Genomic DNA, 22,446 nt, shown 5'->3' on the forward strand with positions numbered 1-22,446 from the left:
TATATATATATATATATATATATATATATATATATATATATATATATATATATATATAACCCCTCCCTCACAGGTGACCCCCATATATATATATTCCCACATGTGACCCCCCCTTCTATATCTCCCTCACAGGTGACCCCATATATATATAACCCCTCCCTCACAGGTGACCCTATATATATATATATATATATATATATATATATATATATAACCCCTCCCTCACAGGTGACCCCATATATATATATATATAACCCCTCCCTCACAGGTGACCCCATATATATATATATATATATATAACCCCTCCCTCACAGGTGACCCCATATATATATATATAACCCCTCCCTCACAGGTGACCATATATATATATATATATATAACCCCTCCCTCACAGGTGACCCCATATATATATATATAACCCCTCCCTCACAGGTGACCCCATATATATATATATAACCCCTCCCTCACAGGTGACCCCATATATATATATATATAACCCCTCCCTCACAGGTGACTCCATATATATATATATATATATAACCCCTCCCTCACAGGTGACCCCTATATATATATATAACCCCTCCCTCACAGGTGACCCCCATATATATATATTCCCACATGTGACCCCCCCTTCTATATCTCCCTCACAGGTGACCATATATATATATATATAAAACCCCTCCCTCACAGGTGACCCCATATATATATATATATATATATATATATATATATAACCCCTCCCTCACAGGTGACCCCATATATATATAAAACCCCTCCCTCACAGGTGACCCCATATATATATATATAACCCCTCCCTCACAGGTGACCCCATATATATATATATATAACCCCTCCCTCACAGGTGACCCCATATATATATATATATATATATAACCCCTCCCTCACAGGTGACCCCATATATATATATAACCCCTCCCTCACAGGTGACCCTATATATATATATATATATATATATAGCCCCTCCCTCACAGGTGACCCCATATATATATATATATATATAACCCCTCCCTCACAGGTGACCCCTATATATATAACCCCTCCCTCACAGGTGACCCCATATATATATATAACCCCTCCCTCACAGGTGACCCCTATATATATATAACCCCTCCCTCACAGGTGACCCCATATATATAACCCCTCCCTCACAGGTGACCCCTATATAACCCCTCCCTCACAGGTGACCCCATATATATATAACCCCTCCCTCACAGGTGACCCCATATATAACCCCTCCCTCACAGGTGACCCCTATATATATATATCACCCCTCCCTCACAGGTGACCCCATATATATATCACCCCTCCCTCACAGGTGACCCCATATATATATAACCCCTCCCTCACAGGTGACCCCATATATATATATATATATATATAACCCCTCCCTCACGGGTGACCCCATATATATATATATATATAACCCCTCCCTCACGGGTGACCCCATATATATATATATATATAACCCCTCCCTCACAGGTGACCCCATATATATATATCACCCCTCCCTCACAGGTGACCCCATATATATATATATATATATATATATATATATATATATATCACCCCTCCCTCACAGGTGACCCCATATATATATCACCCCTCCCTCACAGGTGACCCCATATATATATATAACCCCTCCCTCACAGGTGACCCCATATATATATATATATATAACCCCTCCCTCACAGGTGACCCCATATATATATCACCCCTCCCTCACAGGTGACCCCATATATATATATAACCCCTCCCTCACAGGTGACCCCATATATATATATATATATATATATATATATATATCACCCCTCCCTCACAGGTGACCCCATATATATATCACCCCTCCCTCACAGGTGACCCCATATATATATATATAACCCCTCCCTCACAGGTGACCCCATATATATATATATAACCCCTCCCTCACAGGTGACCCCATATATATATCACCCCTCCCTCACAGGTGACCCCATATATATATATAACCCCTCCCTCACAGGTGACCCCATATATATATATAACCCCTCCCTCACAGGTGACCCCATATATATATATATATATATATATATAACCCCTCCCTCACAGGTGACCCCATATATATAACCCCTCCCTCACAGGTGACCCCTATATAACCCCTCCCTCACAGGTGACCCCATATATATATAACCCCTCCCTCACAGGTGACCCCATATATAACCCCTCCCTCACAGGTGACCCCATATATATATATATATATATATAACCCCTCCCTCACAGGTGACCCCTATATAACCCCTCCCTCACAGGTGACCCCTATATAACCCCTCCCTCACAGGTGACCCCATATATATATAACCCCTCCCTCACAGGTGACCCCATATATAACCCCTCCCTCACAGGTGACCCCATATATAACCCCTCCCTCACAGGTGACCCCATATATATATATATATATATATATATATCACCCCTCCCTCACAGGTGACCCCATATATATATCACCCCTCCCTCACAGGTGACCCCATATATATATATAACCCCTCCCTCACAGGTGACCCCATATATATATATATATCACCCCTCCCTCACAGGTGACCCCTATATATATATATTCCCACATGTGACCCCCCCCTTCTATATCTCCCTCACAGGTGACCCTATATATATATATATATATATATATATATATATATATATATATATAACCCCTCCCTCACAGGTGACCCCATATATATATATAACCCCTCCCTCACAGGTGACCCCTATATATATATATATATATATATATATATATAACCCCTCCCTCACAGGTGACCATATATATATATATATATATATATATATATATATATATATATATATCACCCCTCCCTCACAGGTGACCCCTATATATATATATATATATATAACCCCTCCCTCACAGGTGACCCCATATATATATATAACCCCTCCCTCACAGGTGACCCCATATATATATATCACCCCTCCCTCACAGGTGACCCCTATATATATATATATATATATATATATATATATATATATATATATATATATAACCCCTCCCTCACAGGTGACCCCTATATATATATATATATATATAACCCCTCCCTCACAGGTGACCCCATATATATATATATATATAACCCCTCCCTCACAGGTGACCCCTATATATATATATATATATAACCCCTCCCTCACAGGTGACCCCTATATATATATATATATATATATATATAACCCCTCCCTCACAGGTGACCCCATATATATATATAACCCCTCCCTCACAGGTGACCCATATATATATATATATATATATATATATATATATATATATATATATATATATATATATATATATCACCCCTCCCTCACAGGTGACCCCTATATATATATATATATATATATAACCCCTCCCTCACAGGTGACCCCTATATATATATATATATATAACCCCTCCCTCACAGGTGACCCCTATATATATATATATATAACCCCTCCCTCACAGGTGACCCCTATATATATATATAACCCCTCCCTCACAGGTGACCCCTATATATATATATATAACCCCTCCCTCACAGGTGACCCCTATATATATATATATAACCCCTCCCTCACAGGTGACCCCTATATATATATATATATATATAACCCCTCCCTCACAGGTGACCCCTATATATATATATATAACCCCTCCCTCACAGGTGACCCCTATATATATATAACCCCTCCCTCACAGGTGACCCCTATATATATATATATATCACCCCTCCCTCACAGGTGACCCCTATATATATATATATATCACCCCTCCCTCACAGGTGACCCCTATATATATATATATATAACCCCTCCCTCACAGGTGACCCCTATATATATATATAACCCCTCCCTCACAGGTGACCCCTATATATATATATATAACCCCTCCCTCACAGGTGACCCCTATATATATATATATAACCCCTCCCTCACAGGTGACCCCTATATATATATATATATATATAACCCCTCCCTCACAGGTGACCCCTATATATATATATATAACCCCTCCCTCACAGGTGACCCCTATATATATATAATCCCTCCCTCACAGGTGACCCCTATATATATATATAACCCCTCCCTCACAGGTGACCCCTATATATATATAATCCCTCCCTCACAGGTGACCCCTATATATATATATATATATATATCACCCCTCCCTCACAGGTGACCCCTATATATATATATATATATCACCCCTCCCTCACAGGTGACCCCTATATATATATATATTCCCACATGTGACCCCCCCCTTCTATATCTCCCTCACAGGTGATATCTATATACACTCCCCGCTGTGCCTCTGTGTGGCCGGTGTTCGCCCCTCGTCCGCTCCCGGGCGCTGCCGTCACTCCTGTCCGCCGCTCACCTGCCCCCGCTCCGCTCCGTCCTCTCGGCAGCTCTCTGCCTCCATCTTGCTCCGCTCTGAAGGTGCAGGATTCTGGCCCCGCCTACTCCCCGTGGCGCAAGCGCATTCCTTAGGCATGCCTGGACGTGTAGTAACTGGCATGGTTTCTCCCTGAATCTGATACGTGACGGGAGTTGTAGTTTTCTGTGGCTCTTTCATCTTGGTTACGTACGGCTATCGGACTACATTTCCCAGAGACCTTTGTGTGCTGCCCTGAGCAAGTGTCAGACTGAATCCAGCACTGCCATCTAGAGGCTGAAGCCAGAAGTACAACAACAGCGCCACCCGGGAGGGAAGAGGCGACTGATTGTCACAGGGAGGAGGGTGAGAGGATGAGGGTGAGGATGAGAGTCAGGGTGAGGATGAGGGTGAAGGTGAGGATGAGGGTGAAGATGAGTCAGGGTGAGGATGAAGATGAGGATGAGAGTCAGGGTGAGGGTGAAGGTGAGGATGAGGATGAGATTCAGGGTGAGGGTGAAGGTGAGGATGAGAGTCAGGGTGAGGGTGAAGGTGAGGATGAGAACGAGAGTCAGGGTGAGGGTGAAGGTGAGGATGAGAGTCAGGGTGAGGGTGAGGATGAGAGTCAGGGTGAGGGTGAGGATGAGAGTCAGGGTGAGGGTGAGGATGAGAGTCAGGGTGAGGGTGAAGGTGAGGACGAGAGTCAGGGTGAGGGTGAAGGTGAGGATGAGAGTCAGGGTGAGGGTGAGGATGAGAGTCAGGGTGAGGGTGAAGGTGAGGACGAGAGTCAGGGTGAGGGTGAAGGTGAGGATGAGATTCGGTGAGGGTGAAGATGAGGATGAGAGTCAGGGTGAGGGTGAAGATGAGGATGAGATTCAGGGTGAGGGTGAAGGTGAGGATGAGGATGAGAGTCAGGGTGAGGGTGAAGGTGAGGATGAGAGTCAGGGTGAGGGTGAAGGTGAGGATGAGGATGAGAGTCAGGGTGAGGGTGAAGATGAGGATGAGAGTCAGGGTGAGGGTGAAGATGAGGATGAGATTCAGGGTGAGGGTGAAGGTGAGGATGAGGATGAGAGTCAGGGTGAGGGTGAAGGTGAGGATGAGAGTCAGGGTGAGGGTGAAGGTGAGGATGAGGACGAGAGTCAGGGTGAGGGTGAAGGTGAGGATGAGAGTCAGGGTGAGGGTGAAGGTGAGGATGAGGATGAGATTCGGTGAGGGTGAAGATGAGGATGAGAGTCAGGGTGAAGGTGAGGATGAGAGTCAGGGTGAGGGTGAAGGTGAGGATGAGAGTCAGGGTGAGGGTGAAGGTGAGGATGAGGACGAGAGTCAGGGTGAGGATGAGGATGAGATTCGGTGAGGGTGAAGATGAGGATGAGAGGGTGAGGGTGAAGGTGAGGATGAGGACGAGAGTCAGGGTGAGGGTGAAGGTGAGGATGAGAGTCAGGGTGAGGGTGAAGATGAGGATGAGATTCGGTGAGGGTGAAGATGAGGACGAGAGTCAGGGTGAGGGTGAAGGTGAGGATGAGGATGAGATTCAGGGTGAGGGTGAAGGTGAGGATGAGAGTCAGGGTGAGGGTGAAGGTGAGGATGAGAGTCAGGGTGAGGGTGAAGGTGAGGATGAGAGTCAGGGTGAGGGTGAAGGTGAGGATGAGAGTCAGGGTGAGGGTGAAGGTGAGGATGAGAGTCAGGGTGAGGGTGAAGGTGAGGATGAGAGTCAGGGTGAGGGTGAAGGTGAGGATGAGGATGAGATTCAGGGTGAGGGTGAAGATGAGGATGAGAGTCAGGGTGAGGGTGAAGGTGAGGATGAGGACGAGAGTCAGGGTGAGGGTGAAGGTGAGGATGAGGACGAGAGTCAGGGTGAGGGTGAGGATGAGGATGAGATTCGGTGAGGGTGAAGATGAGGATGAGAGGGTGAGGGTGAAGGTGAGGATGAGGACGAGAGTCAGGGTGAGGGTGAAGGTGAGGATGAGAGTCAGGGTGAGGGTGAAGATGAGGATGAGATTCGGTGAGGGTGAAGATGAGGACGAGAGTCAGGGTGAGGATGAGGATGAGATTCAGGGTGAGGGTGAAGGTGAGGATGAGAGTCAGGGTGAGGGTGAAGGTGAGGATGAGGATGAGATTCGGTGAGGGTGAAGATGAGGATGAGAGTCAGGGTGAAGGTGAGGATGAGGACGAGAGTCAGTGTGAGGGTGAAGGTGAGGATGAGGACGAGAGTCAGGGTGAGGGTGAAGGTGAGGATGAGGACGAGAGTCAGGGTGAGGGTGAAGGTGAGGATGAGAACGAGAGTCAGGGTGAGGATGAAGGTGAGGATGAGGATGAGAGTCAGGGTGAAGATGAGGATGAGAGTCAGGATGAGGGTGAAGGTGAGGATGAGATTCAGGGTGAGGGTGAAGGTGAGGATGAGAGTCAGGGTGAGGGTGAAGGTGAGGATGAGGATGAGATTCAGGGTGAGGGTGAAGGTGAGGATGAGATTCAGGGTGAGGGTGAAGGTGAGGATGAGAGTCAGGGTGAGGGTGAAGGTGAGGATGAGGACGAGAGTCGGTGAGGGTGAAGGTGAGGATGAGGACGAGAGTCAGGGTGAGGGTGAGGATGAGATTCAGGGTGAGGGTGAAGGTGAGGATGAGGATGAGAGTCAGGGTGAGAGTGAAGGTGAGGATGAGAGTCAGGGTGAGGGTGAAGGTGAGGATGAGGATGAGATTCGGTGAGGGTGAAGATGAGGATGAGAGTCAGGGTGAGGGTGAAGGTGAGGATGAGGACGAGAGTCAGGGTGAGGGTGAAGGTGAGGATGAGGACGAGAGTCAGGATGAGGATGAGATTCAGGGTGAGGGTGAAGGTGAGGATGAGGATGAGAGTCAGGGTGAGGGTGAAGGTGAGGATGAGAGGGTGAGGGTGAAGGTGAGGATGAGATTCGGTGAGGGTGAAGATGAGGATGAGAGTCAGGGTGAGGGTGAAGGTGAGGATGAGGACGAGAGTCAGGGTGAGGGTGAAGGTGAGGATGAGGACGAGAGTCAGGGTGAGGGTGAAGGTGAGGATGAGGACGAGAGTCAGGGTGAGGGTGAAGGTGAGGATGAGGACGAGAGTCAGGGTGAGGGTGAGAACGAGAGTCAGGGTGAGGATGAAGGTGAGGATGAGGATGAGATTCAGGGTGAGGGTGAAGGTGAGGATGAGAGTCAGGGTGAGGGTGAAGGTGAGGATGAGATTCAGGGTGAGGGTGAAGGTGAGGATGAGGATGAGATTCAGGGTGAGGGTGAAGGTGAGGATGAGAGTCAGGGTGAAGGTGAGGATGAGATTCGGTGAGGGTGAAGATGAGGATGAGAGTGAGGGTGAAGGTGAGGATGAGGACGAGAGTCAGGGTGAGGGTGAAGGTGAGGATGAGGACGAGAGTCAGGGTGAAGGTGAGGATGAGGACGAGAGTCAGGGTGAGGGTGAAGGTGAGGATGAGGACGAGAGTCAGGGTGAGGGTGAAGGTGAGGATGAGGACGAGAGTCAGGGTGAGGGTGAAGGTGAGGATGAGAACGAGAGTCAGGGTGAGGATGAAGGTGAGGATGAGGATGAGAGTCAGGGTGAGGGTGAAGGTGAGGATGAGATTCAGGGTGAGGGTGAAGATGAGGACGAGGGTGAGGGTGAAGGTGAGGATGAGAACGAGAGTCAGGGTGAGGGTGAAGGTGAGGATGAGAGTCAGGGTGAGGGTGAAGGTGAGGATGAGAATGAGGGTGAGAATGAGGATGAGAGTCAGGGTGAGGATGAAGGTGAGGATGAGAATGAGGGTGAGAATGAGGGTGAAGGCTCATACTCACTTGCGTGAAACTCGATGAGTCTCGCATGCTAATACCCTGCTCTGTCGCCGGCACTCCGGAGGGCGCGGCTCCATCAGGGTGAGGATGAAGGTGAGGATGAGGATGAGAGTCAGGGTGAGGGTGAAGGTGAGGATGAGGATGAGAGTCAGGGTGAAGATGAGGATGAGAGTCAGGATGAGGGTGAAGGTGAGGATGAGATTCAGGGTGAGGGTGAAGGTGAGGATGAGAGTCAGGGTGAAGGTGAGGATGAGGATGAGATTCAGGGTGAGGGTGAAGGTGAGGATGAGATTCAGGGTGAGGGTGAAGGTGAGGATGAGGATGAGAGTCAGGGTGAGGGTGAAGGTGAGGATGAGAGTCAGGGTGAGGGTGAAGGTGAGGATGAGGACGAGAGTCAGGGTGAGGATGAGGATGAGATTCAGGGTGAGGGTGAAGGTGAGGATGAGGATGAGAGTCAGGGTGAGGGTGAAGGTGAGGATGAGAGTCAGGGTGAGGGTGAAGGTGAGGATGAGGACGAGAGTCAGGGTGAGGATGAGGATGAGATTCAGGGTGAGGATGAGGATGAGAGTCAGGGTGAGAGTGAAGGTGAGGGTGAGAATGAGGGTGAAGGCTCATACTCACTTGCGTGAAACTCGATGAGTCTCGCATGTTAATACCGTGCTCTGGCACCGGCACTCCGGAGCGCGCGGCTGCATGTATTGCTGTGCGGCTGCACGCTCCGCTCCCCTGTGCCGATTCCAGAGCAGGGTGTTAACTTGCGAGACTCGTCCGTATCTCGCTGTGTGATCCCGGCCTAAGGGCTCATACCCATCTGCAAGAAAGAGAACAGTCCGTAATCTGGACCGAAAAAAATGGACGAGTGTCATGCGAGTACAATGCGATTTTTCTCACAGAGCCTGCGTGTGACGTGCGGTTTTTCCTCTGCTACTATTTTTCTACGATCATTTCCAGTGTTCTGTGCCACAGAATGGTAACGTAGCTGTAAAAGACGGACAGAACACGGATGGTCTGTATGTTGTGCGATTTTTTTCTCGCGCCCATTGACTTGCATTGGCGAGTCTCTTCCGAGATGCGCAGCATGCTGTGATGTTATTCTCAGTCCGATTTCAGCTGAGAAAAAAATTGCAGATAAGATGTCACCTACTGAATAACTTTGATTAACATTTTTTATCGGATGGCACTCGTCCGTTTTTCTTGCAAATGAGTATGAGCCCTCAGGGTGAGGGTGGAGCTGAGGGTGATGATGAGGGTGAGGATAAGGCCAGGATCACACATCCGAGATACGGCCGAGTCTCGCAGGTGAAATCCCAGCCGCACAGCAATACATGCACGCTCCGCTCTGGAGTGTCGGCGTTAGAGGAGGGATTTCACCTGCGAGACTCGGCCAGTCTCACACGTCCAGATAATTCTGGTACCGGAGAAATCGGTACCGGAGTTATCTGTGTCCGTGTGCTCACGTGGGACATCAGTGTGGCACACGTGCGGCAGCCGTGTGCCGACTGTGGACCACACGGACCGTGCAGGAGACAGCGCTACAGTTAAGCGCTGTCCCCTGCTTTTGGTGCTGAAGCCAGCATTCATTCCTTCTCCCCAGCAGCGTTCGCTGGAGAGAAGGAATGAAAAATCAATGTTATTTATTTTTTTTTTGGTAAAAATAAAGTTTGGGGTCACCTCCCGCCTCCCTCCCCTCGTGCGGCTGCCCGCTTGCAGAGAAATACCCAGCTCCCACGATGCCTCCTCTCAGCGCCACAGCTTGTCCTGTGTGAGCGTCATATGGTGCCGCTCATTACAGTGATGAATATGCGGCTCCACCCCTATGGGACCCTGTCATACAGCGAACCCTCTCATACTGCGGACCCGTCATACAGCAAATGCCATCATGCAGCGGACGCTGTCATACAGCGGACCCTCTCATACAGCGGACCCTCTCATACAGTGGACCCTCTCAAACTGGACCCCGTCATACAGTGGACCCCGTCATACAACGGACCTCGGCACACAGTGGACCCCGTCATACAGCGGACCCTGTCATACAGTAGACTCTCTCATACAGCAGACACCATCATACATCGGACCCTGTCATACAGGGGACCTCGGCATACAGTGGACCCTCTCATACAGCGGACCCCGTCATACAGCGGACCCCGTCATACAGCGGACCTCGGCATACAGTGACCCTCTCATACAGTGGACCCCGTCATACAGTGGACCCCGTCATACAGTGGACCCTCTCATACAGAGGACCCGTCATACAGTGGACTCTCTCATACAGCGGACCCCGTCATACAGCGGACCCTCTCATACAGAGGACCCGTCATACAGTGGACCCTCTCATACAGCGGACCCCATCATACAGTGGACACCATCATACAGCGGACCCCGTTATACAGTGGACTCTCTCATACAGCGGACACCATCATACATCGGACCCTGTCATACAGCGGACCTAGGCATACAGTGGACCCTCTCATACAGCAGACGCCGTCATATAGCGGACCCGTCATACAGCGGATCCCGTCATACATCGGACCCTGTCATACAATGGACACCATCATACAGCGGATCCCATCATACAGCGGACACCATCATACAGCGGATCCTCTCATACAACGGACCCTGTCATACAGCGGACCTTCTCATACAGGAGACCCCGTCATACAGCAGACGCCGTCATACAGTGGACCCCGTCATACTGCAGATGCCATCATACAGCGGATCCCGTCATACAGCGGACCCTCATACAGCGGACCACGTCTTACAACGGATCCCGTCATACAGCGGATCCCGTCATACACTGCACCCTCTCATACAGTGGACACCATCATACAGCAGACCCCGTCATACAGTGGACCCTCTCATACAGCGGACCCCGTCATACAGTGAACCCTCTCACAGAGTGGACCCCATCATACAGCGGACCCTTTCATACAGCAGACCCCGTCATACAGCGGACGGCATCATACAGCGGACCCCATCATACAATGGACCCCGTCATACAGCGGACGTGTCATACAGTGGACCCCTCATACAACGGACCCCCTCATACAGCAATCGAGATCATTCACATTTCCACATAATGCACTGTTCTGTAAAATGGTGAAGACCCCCAATTCTGCCGTGGTGTTTGTAAGCAGCGCAGGTCCTGATGAGCTGCACCGGGACATCAGGACTAGAGCCGGGCTTGTGATCACCGGTCAGTCCGCTGGGGGAGCAGAGAAAAGCGGATTGTGCTGGAGCTGTAGAGAGACAGGCCAGGATCTGAGAGGAGACTGCACAGGGACCCCAGGACTAGAGCCAAGCCTGTGATCACCGGTCAGTCCAGCTGGGGGTGTGGAGCAGAGTGGATTTTGCTGGAGCTGTAGAGAGACAGGCTGTCACAATAATGTGAATATGCCATGTTTGAGTATCTACCTAAAAGTACATTGGCTTTTCAGACACAAGCTGTGGGCTTTTCTGGCCCCCCTCTTCCCACTCTGCCTGAGTGTGTAACCCAAAACCCCTCATTTCCCTCCTCCCTCAATAATTTTTATGGCTTTCAGCTGCAAGCAGGTCTTCCTACACGCCTCATTCCCCCTCCCAACTGGTACTGGTTAAAACTGGTATATAGAATCCATGAGCTTCTATTGTTCTATTAAACTGATATATAGTGGCACCGATCCGGGCTAGACATAGAAGAATTATATATTCCAGATGTCTATCGATAGATCTATTACCCACTGAAACCGCTAGCAGCTAAACGCAACGAGTGCAAAGAGTGGATTTCTCCATAAGCGGGTCATGTAATTACTCCATGTTTACACTTAAAAGAATCCCCATGATGTGGGGCACCTCCTGATCATTGTGTATTTAGTATACGAGATTCATACAGCGAGCTAGGCAAAAAAATAGTTGCCATAGCTCCAAGTAAAGGGGAGGTTTCAGCCTCTAAGTGAGGTCACCACAGGGGGAGTGCCTGGGCTTTGGGCTGTGGGATAGCTTAGTGAGACAGCAGTCTTGCAGGGTCTTTTGTCCGGTCTAGCTGCTGTACAGATGTGTGATGCATCTAGATGTAGCCCCTCCTCCTCATCACACGGCCAGCCATGATGATGCAATGACATAGCGACCTGTAAGGGTTCTCCATTGTAATCCTTTGTTTTATTTGTAATTGTATTGTACACTACCGTTCAAAAGTTTAGGGTCACCCAGACAATTTTGTGTTTTCCATGAAAACTCATACTTTTATTAATCAAATGAGTTGCCAAATGAATTGAAAATCTAGTCCAGGCATTGACAAGGTTCGAAAAAATGATTTTTATTTGAACTAATAATTTTCTCCTTCAAACTTTGCTTTTGTCACAGAATGCTCCTTTGCAACAATTCCAGCATTGCAGACCTTTGGCATTCTAGCAGTTAATTTGCTCAGGTCATCTGGAGAAATTTCACCCCATGCTTCCAGAAGCCCCTCCACAAGTTGGTTTGGCTTGATGGGCACTATTTGTGCACCATACGGTCAAGCTGCTCCCACAACTGCTCAATGGGGTTGAGATCTGGTGACTGCACTGGCCGCTCCATTACAGATAGATACCAGCTGCTGCTTCTTCCCTAAATAGTTCTTGCATAATTTGGAGGTGGCTTGGGGTCATTGTCCTGTTGTAGGATGAAATTGGCTCCAATCAGGCGCTGTCCACAGGGTATGGCATGGCGTTGCAAAATGGAGTGATAGCCTTATTCAAAATCTCTTTTACCTTGTACAAATCTCCCACTTTACCTTACCTCCACCATGCTTGACAGATGGCGTCACACTCTTCCAGCATCTTTTTAGTTGTTCTCCGTCTCACAAATGTTCTTCTGTGTGATCCAAACACCTCAATCTTGGACTCGTCTGTCCATAACACTTTTTCCAATCTTCCTCTGTCCAATGTTCTTTTGCCCATATTAATCTTTTCCTTTTATAAGCCAGTCTCAGATATGGCTTTTTCTTTGCCTCTCTGCCCTGAAGGCCAGCATCCCGGAGTCGCCTTTTCACTGTAGATGCTGACACTGGCGTTTTGCGTGTACTTTTTAATGAAGATGCCAGTTGAGGACCTGTGAGGCGTCGATTTCTCAAATTACAGACTCTAATGTACTTGTCTTGTTGCTCAGTTGTGCAGCGCGGCCTCTCACTTCTCTTTCTACTCTGGTTAGAGCCTGTTTGTGCTCTCCTCTGAAGGGAGTAGTACACACCGTTGTAGGAAGTCTTCAGTTTCTTGGCAATTTCTCGCATGGAATAGCCTTAATTCCTAAGAACAAGTACAAACTGTTGAGTTTCACATGAAAGTTCTTTTTTTCTGGCCGTTTTGAGAGTTTAATGGAACCAACAAATGTAATGCTCCAGATTCTCAACTAGCTCAAAGGAAGGTCAGGTTTATAAGTTCTCTAAACAGCCAAACTGTTCTCAGCTGTGCTAATATACTTGCACAAGGGTTTTCAAGAGTATTCTAACCATCCATTAGCCTTCTTTCACAGTTAGAAAACACACAGTACCATAAGAACACTGGAGTGATGGCTGTTGGAAATGGGCCACTATACACCTATGAAGATATTGCGTTACAAACCAGACGTCTGCAGCTCGAATAGTCATTTACCACATTAACAATGTATAGAGTATATTTCTGAATCTAAATGTTAGCTTCATTGGAAAAAAACTGCTTTTCTATCAAAAATAATTTCTAAGTGACCCTAAACTTTTGAACGGTAGTGTACATATAATTTTTCTTCTTTATAATATCTTTTATACTTTGTAAACACTGCTTACTTTTTTTTAGAGTAAAATATAAAAGTACTAGCTTGTCTCTCCTTGTTCTATAACAAACTGTCGTGTCCAGTCACGATATTGTATGAAATATCATATAAGTTTAGTTTCTCTTGTTAGCCCAGGCTGTGGGCTAAAACCCCCCTTCCCTTTCACTCAGGCAAGAGCTTGCCTTGTCAATGTATGTGGGGGAGTTTTATTGAAGAAAAATATTTAAGACTGGCATAGCTGCAGTGGAAAGTTGTACCAGCTGAAACTGGTCGGAATCCCCTTTGAAAAACCTGAGGGTCTTTGTTCTAATATGATAAGATATTGGGCCAACAACTTGGGGTAGGAGAATATTGAATACATATTGTTAACGTCCATCGGCGGATCTGTCAGCCACTGTAAAAATGAGTTTCTAACTATATCAGGTAAAAAGTAGGGATTTCTCTGTAATTATGCATCACAAATAGGACATATTTGATCTCATTAGAATGCCAATGTTAATACGAGATGAATGCTGGGTTTGTTATGACTATGACATGTTCTGTAGCGGAGTTACAGGCATTAGACAAATTTAGGTTAAATTTAGTTAAACTGAAGAGATAGGAGGGTCTGGGAAAACCAGCTCTTTTTGTGATGTCATCAGGTTGAGCTATAAGTCTGCCAGGCACCCCAGCCTGCGGCTGTCTATCTGCTGGAGCCTATGTGAGACTGACTTGAAGAGCTGTTCCTAACCAGATCCCTGATGCACTGGGACAGATGGAAACTCCACCACTAGCCTGGATGCCTCACATGATCTAGTGTGATGTGATGTAAGTGTTATTTCTCATTTAACCCCTGTTATTTTTATAATTACTTTGTACATATTTTCAATTGTCTCATATTGTAACATCTTTATATAACTGTTTATAAACACCGCCTTAAACCTTTTATGGAGTATAATATTTAATATACTAGATTCGTTCTTCCTGTTCTAAAACGTACCCTAAGTCTTCTGAAGGGAATTACGCTACTGTTTTGGGTTAGCTTCGGACCCGTTTAAACGAAGCTGGTGGCAGCATATCATGTGCGGGCCTTTGGGTGTCGTTGTAGTGACTGCGGCGTTGATAATTATTGTTCCTGCCTGAGCGGGAGTAGTCAAATCGCGTCGCTGCAGCGTGCCCAATAGCCAGTAACATAGTAACATAGTAACATAGTCAGTAAGGCCGAAAAAAGACATTTGTCCATCCAGTTCAGCCTATATTCCATCATAATAAATCCCCAGATCTACGTCCTTCTACAGCACCTAATAATTGTATGATACAATATTGTTCTGCTCCAGGAAGACATCCAGGCCTCTCTTGAACCCCTCGACTGAGTTCGCCATCACCACCTCCTCAGGCAAGCAATTCCAGATTCTCACTGCCCTAACAGTAAAGAATCCTCTTCTATGTTGGTGGAAAAACCTTCTCTCCTCCAGACGCAAAGAATGCCCCCTTGTGCCCGTCACCTTCCTTGGTATAAACAGATCCTCAGCGAGATATTTGTATTGTCCCCTTATACAGTACATAGCAGGCAGCCTTTCTGGTGATTCATTACCCTAGGTGCAGTACCTAATCTGACCTAAGAGTAAGGAGGGCACCAGAGAGCTGCAACTTTCAAGTAGTACTGTAAGTGGGATATACATAAATCCCTGCAGTTCGTGGTATATTGAATACAGTAGGATACCTAAAATAAGCCCCTGCAGTAAACTATAGGTCAATAGCCTTGTGTGTATGGAGGGATAACTAAGATAAGCCCCCCTGCACATGTGATAGCCGTCTGTTGGCCTAAAGTCACCCCGATCTGTGATGTGGGGGTGGCGGTCACGGTGGAATCGTGACAAATTGGTGGCAAGGCGGTGGGATCTTAGAGCATTAAGGTACCTTCACACTCAGCGACGCTCCAGCGATGCCGACAACGATGTCGATCGCTGCAGCGTCGCTGTTTGGTCGCTGTAGCGCTGTCACACAGACAGCTCTCCAGCGACCAACGATGCCGGTAACCAGGGTAAACATCGGGTTACTAAGCCCAGGGCCGCGCTTAGTAAACAGATGTTTACCCTGGTTACCAGCGTAAAAGTTAAAAAACAAACACTACATACTTACCTCCCGCTGTCTGTCCCCGGCGCTCTGCTTCCTGCACTGACTGTAAGCACAGCGGCCGGAAAGCAGAGCGGTGATGTCACCGCTGTGCTTTCCGGCTGGCCGGCGCTCACAGTCAGTGCAGAGAAGCACAGCGCCGGGGACAGACAGCGGGAGGTAAGTATGTAGTGTTTGTTTCTTTTAACTTTTACGCTGGTAACCAGGGTAAACATCGGGTTACTAAGCGCGGCCCTGCGCTTAGTAACCCGATGTTTACCCTGGTTACCAGTGAAAACATCGCTGAATCGGCGTCACACACGCCGATTCAGCGATGTCTGCGGGAGTCCAGCGACCAAATAAAGTTCTGGACTTTCTGCAGCGACCAACGACATCACAGCAGGATCCTGATCGCTGCTGCGTGTCAAACTGAACGATATCGCTAGCCAGGACGCTGCAACGTCACGGATCGCTAGCGATATCGTTCAGTGTGACGGTACCTTTAGTGATTTGGTTTGAGCAATCACTCTTCTCACAAAAAACTTGCAAAGTTCTTGCGAGGACTCTGCGCAAATAAATTTGGAGAACGAACTCAGTGTTTATTAGTCCTGAGACAATTGTGTGTACTGGTAATTATCCCCTCCCTTTCTCTTTGTTTTTCTGTCCTATCTTTTATTTGGCAACCATGGTTGTGCTGGGAGAAACCTTTTATAAGCAGCAGACCAAAGACACCCTTATTGCCTTATGCAGGTCACAGCACATTGACTTTGCTGGCAAAAACAAAGCCCAACTGGTCTCAGACCTGGTGCAATGGGAAGCCGCCCTAGACCAAGCCAGGCCACAGAGCCCAGTGGCCGCAGAAGCCAGCACAAGCGAACATGGTGCTGCAGCAGAGGTCCAACCATTAAATGCCGGCTCTATTAGCATTTAGCGAATTGGACCCCCACCTGCTGGCGGTCTTGAAACTACTCCCCGCCGATGACCGTGATGGACGTCGGTAGCTGATCCAGCAACACCAGGAGAGAGCCGAGCGGCAAGCGGAGCGGGAGTACCAGCTGCAGTTAGCTCGACTGCAAATGCAGGGGTCGTCCCAGTCCAGCCGTGAGCCCAGCAGTGCTCAGACACCGAAGCCCCGGCCTGAGCACTTTCCTGTGATGGAAAAGGATGGGGACTTGGACACTTTTCTGTGGGCCTTTGAGAAAGCCTGCAGACAGTACGGGCTGCCTGGGGACCAATGGGCACGATACCTGACCCCTGGGCTGAGAGGCAAAGCTCTGGAGGCGTTTGCTGCCCTCCCTCAAGAACAAGATGGAGACTATGAGGCCATCAAGCAGGCTCTGATAGCCAAGTACCAGCTTACACCCGAGGTGTACCGTAGAAAGTTCCAGACCCTCCAACGTGGCCCACACGACAGCTACGGCAATGTGGTGCATGGACTGAGGACCCACTTTATCCAGTGGATCCAAGGACTGTCAGTGACCACCTTTGAGCAGCTGGGATACCTGATGATCAAAGACCAGTTCTTTCATCTTTGCCCAGCTGGGGTGCGACAGTTCGTGATGGACAGAGAACCCAAAGATGTGACGAAATCAGCGCAGATTGCCGATGCCTATGAGGCCAACCGTAGATCGGAAGTGCGGAAACCAGTCACCACCAGCTGGAGAGGGGGTAAGCCTGCAACCAACGCCAGTACCCCTGCCAGCCAACATACCAGAGGTCCTGTCTCCGCGGCCAACAGCACCAGACCTACCAATGAACCTCGCCAGTGTTTCCACTGCAAGCAGACTGGTCATATCAGTCCCTACTGTCCAGACAAGCCGAAGAACCCCCCAGCCAAGGCCCCAGGGCCTAATGCAGCAGTTCTTTTAGTGGGTGGTGTGGTTGGGAGGGTGTGTGACAACGTACAGCACGTCACTGTGGGAGGCCATGTTGCTACAGGCCTCAAGGACATCGGGGCTGAATGAACACTCATCCGACCCGAACTGGCGGCCCCTGAAGAAATCATTCCGGGGGAAACCCTAACTGTCACTGGGATTGGGGGCATCAGCTGTCCCTTACCGATGGCCCGGGTTTTTATTGATTGGGGTGCTGGGAGCGGGGTGAAGGAAGTGGGGCTGTTTGATAATTTGCCCACTGATGTTTTGTTGGGGACTGATTTGGGGAGGATGTGTTAGGAGTCGAGTTTCCTCTGCTGCACAGGGGGAATCTCGATCCGTCTCCGCTGCGGTCTCCCATTCCCCTCCAGCCGCAGTGGAGTCTGCTCAGCAGGGACGTCGATCCCAGCGTCTCGCTCAGTCTGACTCTGTGAGAAGAGTTATTGCTGCTTCTCCAGCTTCTGCCTTTGAAGCCTATTCTGGTCAGCAGCGAGCGGACTTCTCTGGGACTAAGTCCTTATCTGCACACACTGAGCATGCCCAGGGCAAGATCTCCCGTTGGAGATCGAGGGTCATGTGCTCAGGCTCTGCGGCACATTCCATTGGTCCTCTTGGCAGGTCCTAGAAGGGCAAAAGTTCTATAGCCATTTCCTGTGCTGCAGCTATATAAACTGTGCATGACCGCACGGCCATGCGCTAGTATTGTCTTACAATTGATATGTGTGTATGTGTGAGTGCAAGTCGTTCTTGGTTACCCCTTCCCTATTGAATGTCTGTTCGCGGAAGGTGTACGGCTGCTATCTAGCGCCCGACTTAGCTTACTACACTAAACACACATCACAGCGTCTTGTAGCTGTGCCTGCCAGTACGGCGCCGTGCGCCTGCCTTGCGCTTTCCATACCCAAGTCTGGGTGGTTAGTGGCGTCCGTTAGTGCGGCATCGCTCGCGCACTTGTGCGCTTATATTTCTGAAGGTTCTCTACACACCCAGTTGCGGTGTTGTGCCAGCAAGGGCCTAATCGGGCTTCAATCCCTTCTGGGGTTAAGTCCGCTGGCCACTTGCTCGCACTCTAGTGCGGTATTGCGGTCCTGTGAATTAACAGGATCGCTTTCCTCACGCTGGGTGAGGTTTAACCCACGCGTGTTTACTTTAGTGTACCGCTATATAGTCTGCAAATTGCTAGCAGCAGGTTCTCACCTGCACGGTGGACCCCGGACTGCGAACGCATCTTTGTCACCTGTCTTGGTGCGTTCCGCCAGTCCTAACATAATACTAGCGCCAGGGTCTGGCTAGTAAATGGCAGACGGTCAGCGTCTACAGCAGTACATCCAGCAGCTGGAGGGTAGGTTGGCGGCTCTCGAGCGCACAACCTCAGCTGTGGACGTTACTGCTGTCGCTGTTCAGGCTGCAAGTGCAGCTGCAGCCAGTTTGTCCGCTGCTACCCCTGCTCCGACCTTATCCCGTCTCCCGCTTCCAGACAAGTTTGCTGGTGACAGTAAGCCATGTCGGGGATTCGTGAGCCAGTGCTCCATACATCTCGAGCTGCTGGCTGCACGTTTTCCTACGGAACGGGCGAAAGTGGGATTCATTATATCTCTCTTGTCGGGCAGGGCGTTGGAGTGGGCAACGCCGCTTTGGGAACGTGGTGATCGTGTGGTGCAGAGTGCTCCTATCTTCCTGGACGCTCTGAGGCAGGTCTTTCTGGGACCTCGTGTCACCCACGATACCGCGCTCCAATTGTTGGCAATTACTTAGGCTTCGTCCATGGTCAGCCAGTTTGCCATCCTATTCCGGACTCTAGCTTCTGAGCTGGAATGGCCGGATAAAGTCCTTATTCCGGTGTTCTGGAAAGGACTGGCAGATCATGTGAAGGACGCCTTGGCCACCAGGGAGATTCCCGCCACACTGGAGGAGCTTATTACTATAGCTACCCGCATCGATCTCCGTTTTAACGAGCGGAGGTTGGAGCGGACCCAGTGTAGGCAGAGGTTTCGGCTGGCTCCCATCTTTGCCAAACCTCTAGAATCTCCTGTTATGGCGTCCGACTCCCATGAGGCCATGGAGGTTTCTCGAGCGGGATCTAGGTCTCAGACCGCTCGAGTACCTGTGCTATGTAAAAATTGCCAGCAACCGGGACATTTCGCTAATAAATGTCCACGGCGGTCGGGAAAACGATCGCGTCTAGTGTCCATTGGAGGAGGTTCACTGGACACCGCGGCATTTTCCTCAAAATTGTCCTTTAAAGGGACAATCCTGTTAGGCACATCCACTCTTACAGTAGAGCTTTGTGTGGATTCAGGAGCAGAGGGAAATTTTATGTCTTCTGCTTTTGCTCAGCGCCACGCAATACCTCTGGCTATGCTAGCCAAACCAGTAACCGTGAGAGTGGTGAATGGGTCGACACTTCCATTACAGATCACACATCAGACTGTCCCTTTCACGTTAGCCATGTCCCCATCCCACCAGGAGACTATTTCCCTTCTTGTCCTTCCCGAGGGAATGGATGAGATTCTGTTGGGAATACCCTGGCTTCGTTTCCACTCCCCACATATTGAGTGGACCTCTGGGAGGATATTGGGTTGGAGTGAATCCTGCAAGGGCAGATGTGTGAAAGAGTGCGTTCAGGTTTCCACCACTGAGATACCCGCAGATCTCTCTACTCTCCCCAAACACTATTGGTCTTATGCAGACGTCTTTTCCAAAAAAGCCGCGGAGACCCTTCCGCCTCACCGTCCCTATGACTGTCCTATAGATCTCTTGCCTGGAGCAGAACCTCCTCGGGGACGTGTCTATCCCCTCTCTCTCCCGGAAACGGAGGCTATGTCCCAATACATCCAGGAGAATTTGGCAAGAGGATTTATTAGGAAGTCAGTGTCACCAGCTGGGGCAGGGTTCTTCTTCATACAGAAGAAGAATGGAGAGTTGCGTCCTTGCATAGACTACAGGGGTCTTAACGCCATCACCGTTAAAAATAAGTACCCGCTGCCCCTGATTTCTGAGCTTTTTGATAGGCTACGGGGAGCTAAGGTATTTACCAAATTAGACCTGCGGGGAGCTTATAACCTGATTCGCATTCGTGAGGGGGACGAATGGAAGACGGCGTTTAACACCAGAGATGGGCATTATGAGTATCTGGTGATGCCCTTCGGGCTCTGTAATGCCCCAGCCGTTTTCCAAGACTTTGTCAACGACATCTTCCGGGATATGCTTTCCACCTCGGTCGTAGTCTATCTGGATGATATTCTCATCTTCTCTCCAGATATTGACTCCCACCGGAGAGATGTTGGCAGAGTCTTCGACCTCTTACGGGCAAACTCTCTTTACGCAAAGTTGGAGAAGTGTGTGTTTGAGCAGGAGTCTTTACCTTTCCTGGGCTATATCATCTCTGCCCAAGGATTGGCTATGGATCCTGCCAAACTACAGGCTGTGATGGACTGGCAAGAACCCCATTCACTTAAAGCGGTGCAGCGCTTTATGGGGTTCATTAATTATTACCGCCAGTTCATCCCTCATTTCTCAACTTTGGTAGCTCCCTTGGTAGCCCTCACCAAAAAGGGAGCAAATCCCAAAGTGTGGTCTGAAGAGATCTCCAGGGCCTTTTCTTCTACTAAGTCTCATTTTGCTAGCGCTCCCATCCTACATCGTCCCGATGTCGATAAGCCGTTTATAATGGAGGTGGATGCCTCTTCCGTTGGTGCTGGAGCAGTCCTCTTCCAGAAGGATGCTCAAGGTCGGAAGCATCCGTGCTTTTTCTTCTCCAAGACCTTCACACCAGCGGAGAGGAATTATTCCATCGGGGACAGGGAGTTGCTAGCGATGAAATTGGCTTTCTCTGAGTGGAGACATCTCTTGGAGGGGGCTCGTTTTCCCTTTCAAGTATTTACAGACCATAAAAATTTGCTATATTTGCAAACAGCCCAGAGGCTAAATTCTCGCCAGGCCAGATGGTCCTTATTCTTCTCCCGATTCCACTTCACCCTCCATTATGTCGCTGGGGAGAAGAACATTCGAGCTGATGCTCTTTCTCGCTCTGTTGTGTCATCTGAGGAGGAGGAAGGAGAGCCTCGGCTTATTGTTCCTTCTGAGAGCTTGAGAACCGTGGCTCCGGTGTCGCTTGAGTCTGTGCCTCCGGGCAAGACTTTTGTGCCCATAAATTTGCGACCGGAGGTTCTCTCTTGGGCTCATTCCTCCAGGGTGGGTGGACACTTTGGGACTAAAAGGACATCTGAGCTGCTGGCGAGGACGTACTGGTGGCCGCATATGCTGCGAGATGTCAGGGATTACGTTCTGGCGTGTGTCTCATGCGCCAAAAATAAGTCTCCTCGACAACGGCCGTCTGGGTTACTCTATCCCTTGCCGGTGGCAGACAGGCCCTGGGAGATGGTCGGGATGGACTTTGTAGTGGGTTTGCCCAAGTCTCGCGGCTGTACCGTCATTTGGGTAATTACCGATCATTTCTCGAAAATGGTGCACTTGGTGCCGCTCCCACGGTTACCTTCTGCACGGGCCTTGG

The 22,446-nt window shown here is 49.0% G+C and overlaps 3 protein-coding genes across 4 annotated transcripts in view; 2 read left to right on the top strand and 1 right to left on the bottom strand.

Annotated features, from left to right (window-relative positions):
• The window catches only part of FHIP1B (FHF complex subunit HOOK interacting protein 1B), a 50,189-nt gene extending 45,695 nt beyond the window's left edge, over window positions 1-4,494 (bottom strand). For both annotated transcript variants that reach the window (XM_069759601.1, XM_069759603.1), the window contains exon 1: window positions 4,418-4,494. The gene's annotated coding sequence lies outside the window, so the exon portion shown is untranslated. The remainder of the gene's footprint in view (window positions 1-4,417) is intronic.
• Window positions 4,495-4,818: 324 nt separating this feature from the next.
• On the top strand, window positions 4,819-5,626 carry LOC138671862 (germ cell nuclear acidic protein-like). Its single transcript, XM_069759991.1, has 2 exons — window positions 4,819-5,188; window positions 5,247-5,626. Exons 1-2 carry the CDS (start codon window positions 4,819-4,821, stop codon window positions 5,624-5,626), a joined length of 750 nt encoding a protein of 249 aa, XP_069616092.1.
• A 1,344-nt stretch (window positions 5,627-6,970) lies between these two features.
• On the top strand, window positions 6,971-8,834 carry LOC138671863 (retinitis pigmentosa 1-like 1 protein). The gene is made up of 3 exons (XM_069759992.1): window positions 6,971-7,664; window positions 7,717-8,212; window positions 8,270-8,834. The coding sequence occupies exons 1-3, from the start codon at window positions 6,971-6,973 to the stop codon at window positions 8,832-8,834; spliced, it is 1,755 nt and encodes a 584-aa protein (XP_069616093.1).
• Window positions 8,835-22,446: the final 13,612 nt, after the last annotated feature.

This window comes from Ranitomeya imitator, chromosome 3 (assembly GCF_032444005.1).
Source record: "Ranitomeya imitator isolate aRanImi1 chromosome 3, aRanImi1.pri, whole genome shotgun sequence".
Taxonomy (NCBI): Eukaryota; Metazoa; Chordata; class Amphibia; order Anura; family Dendrobatidae; genus Ranitomeya; species Ranitomeya imitator.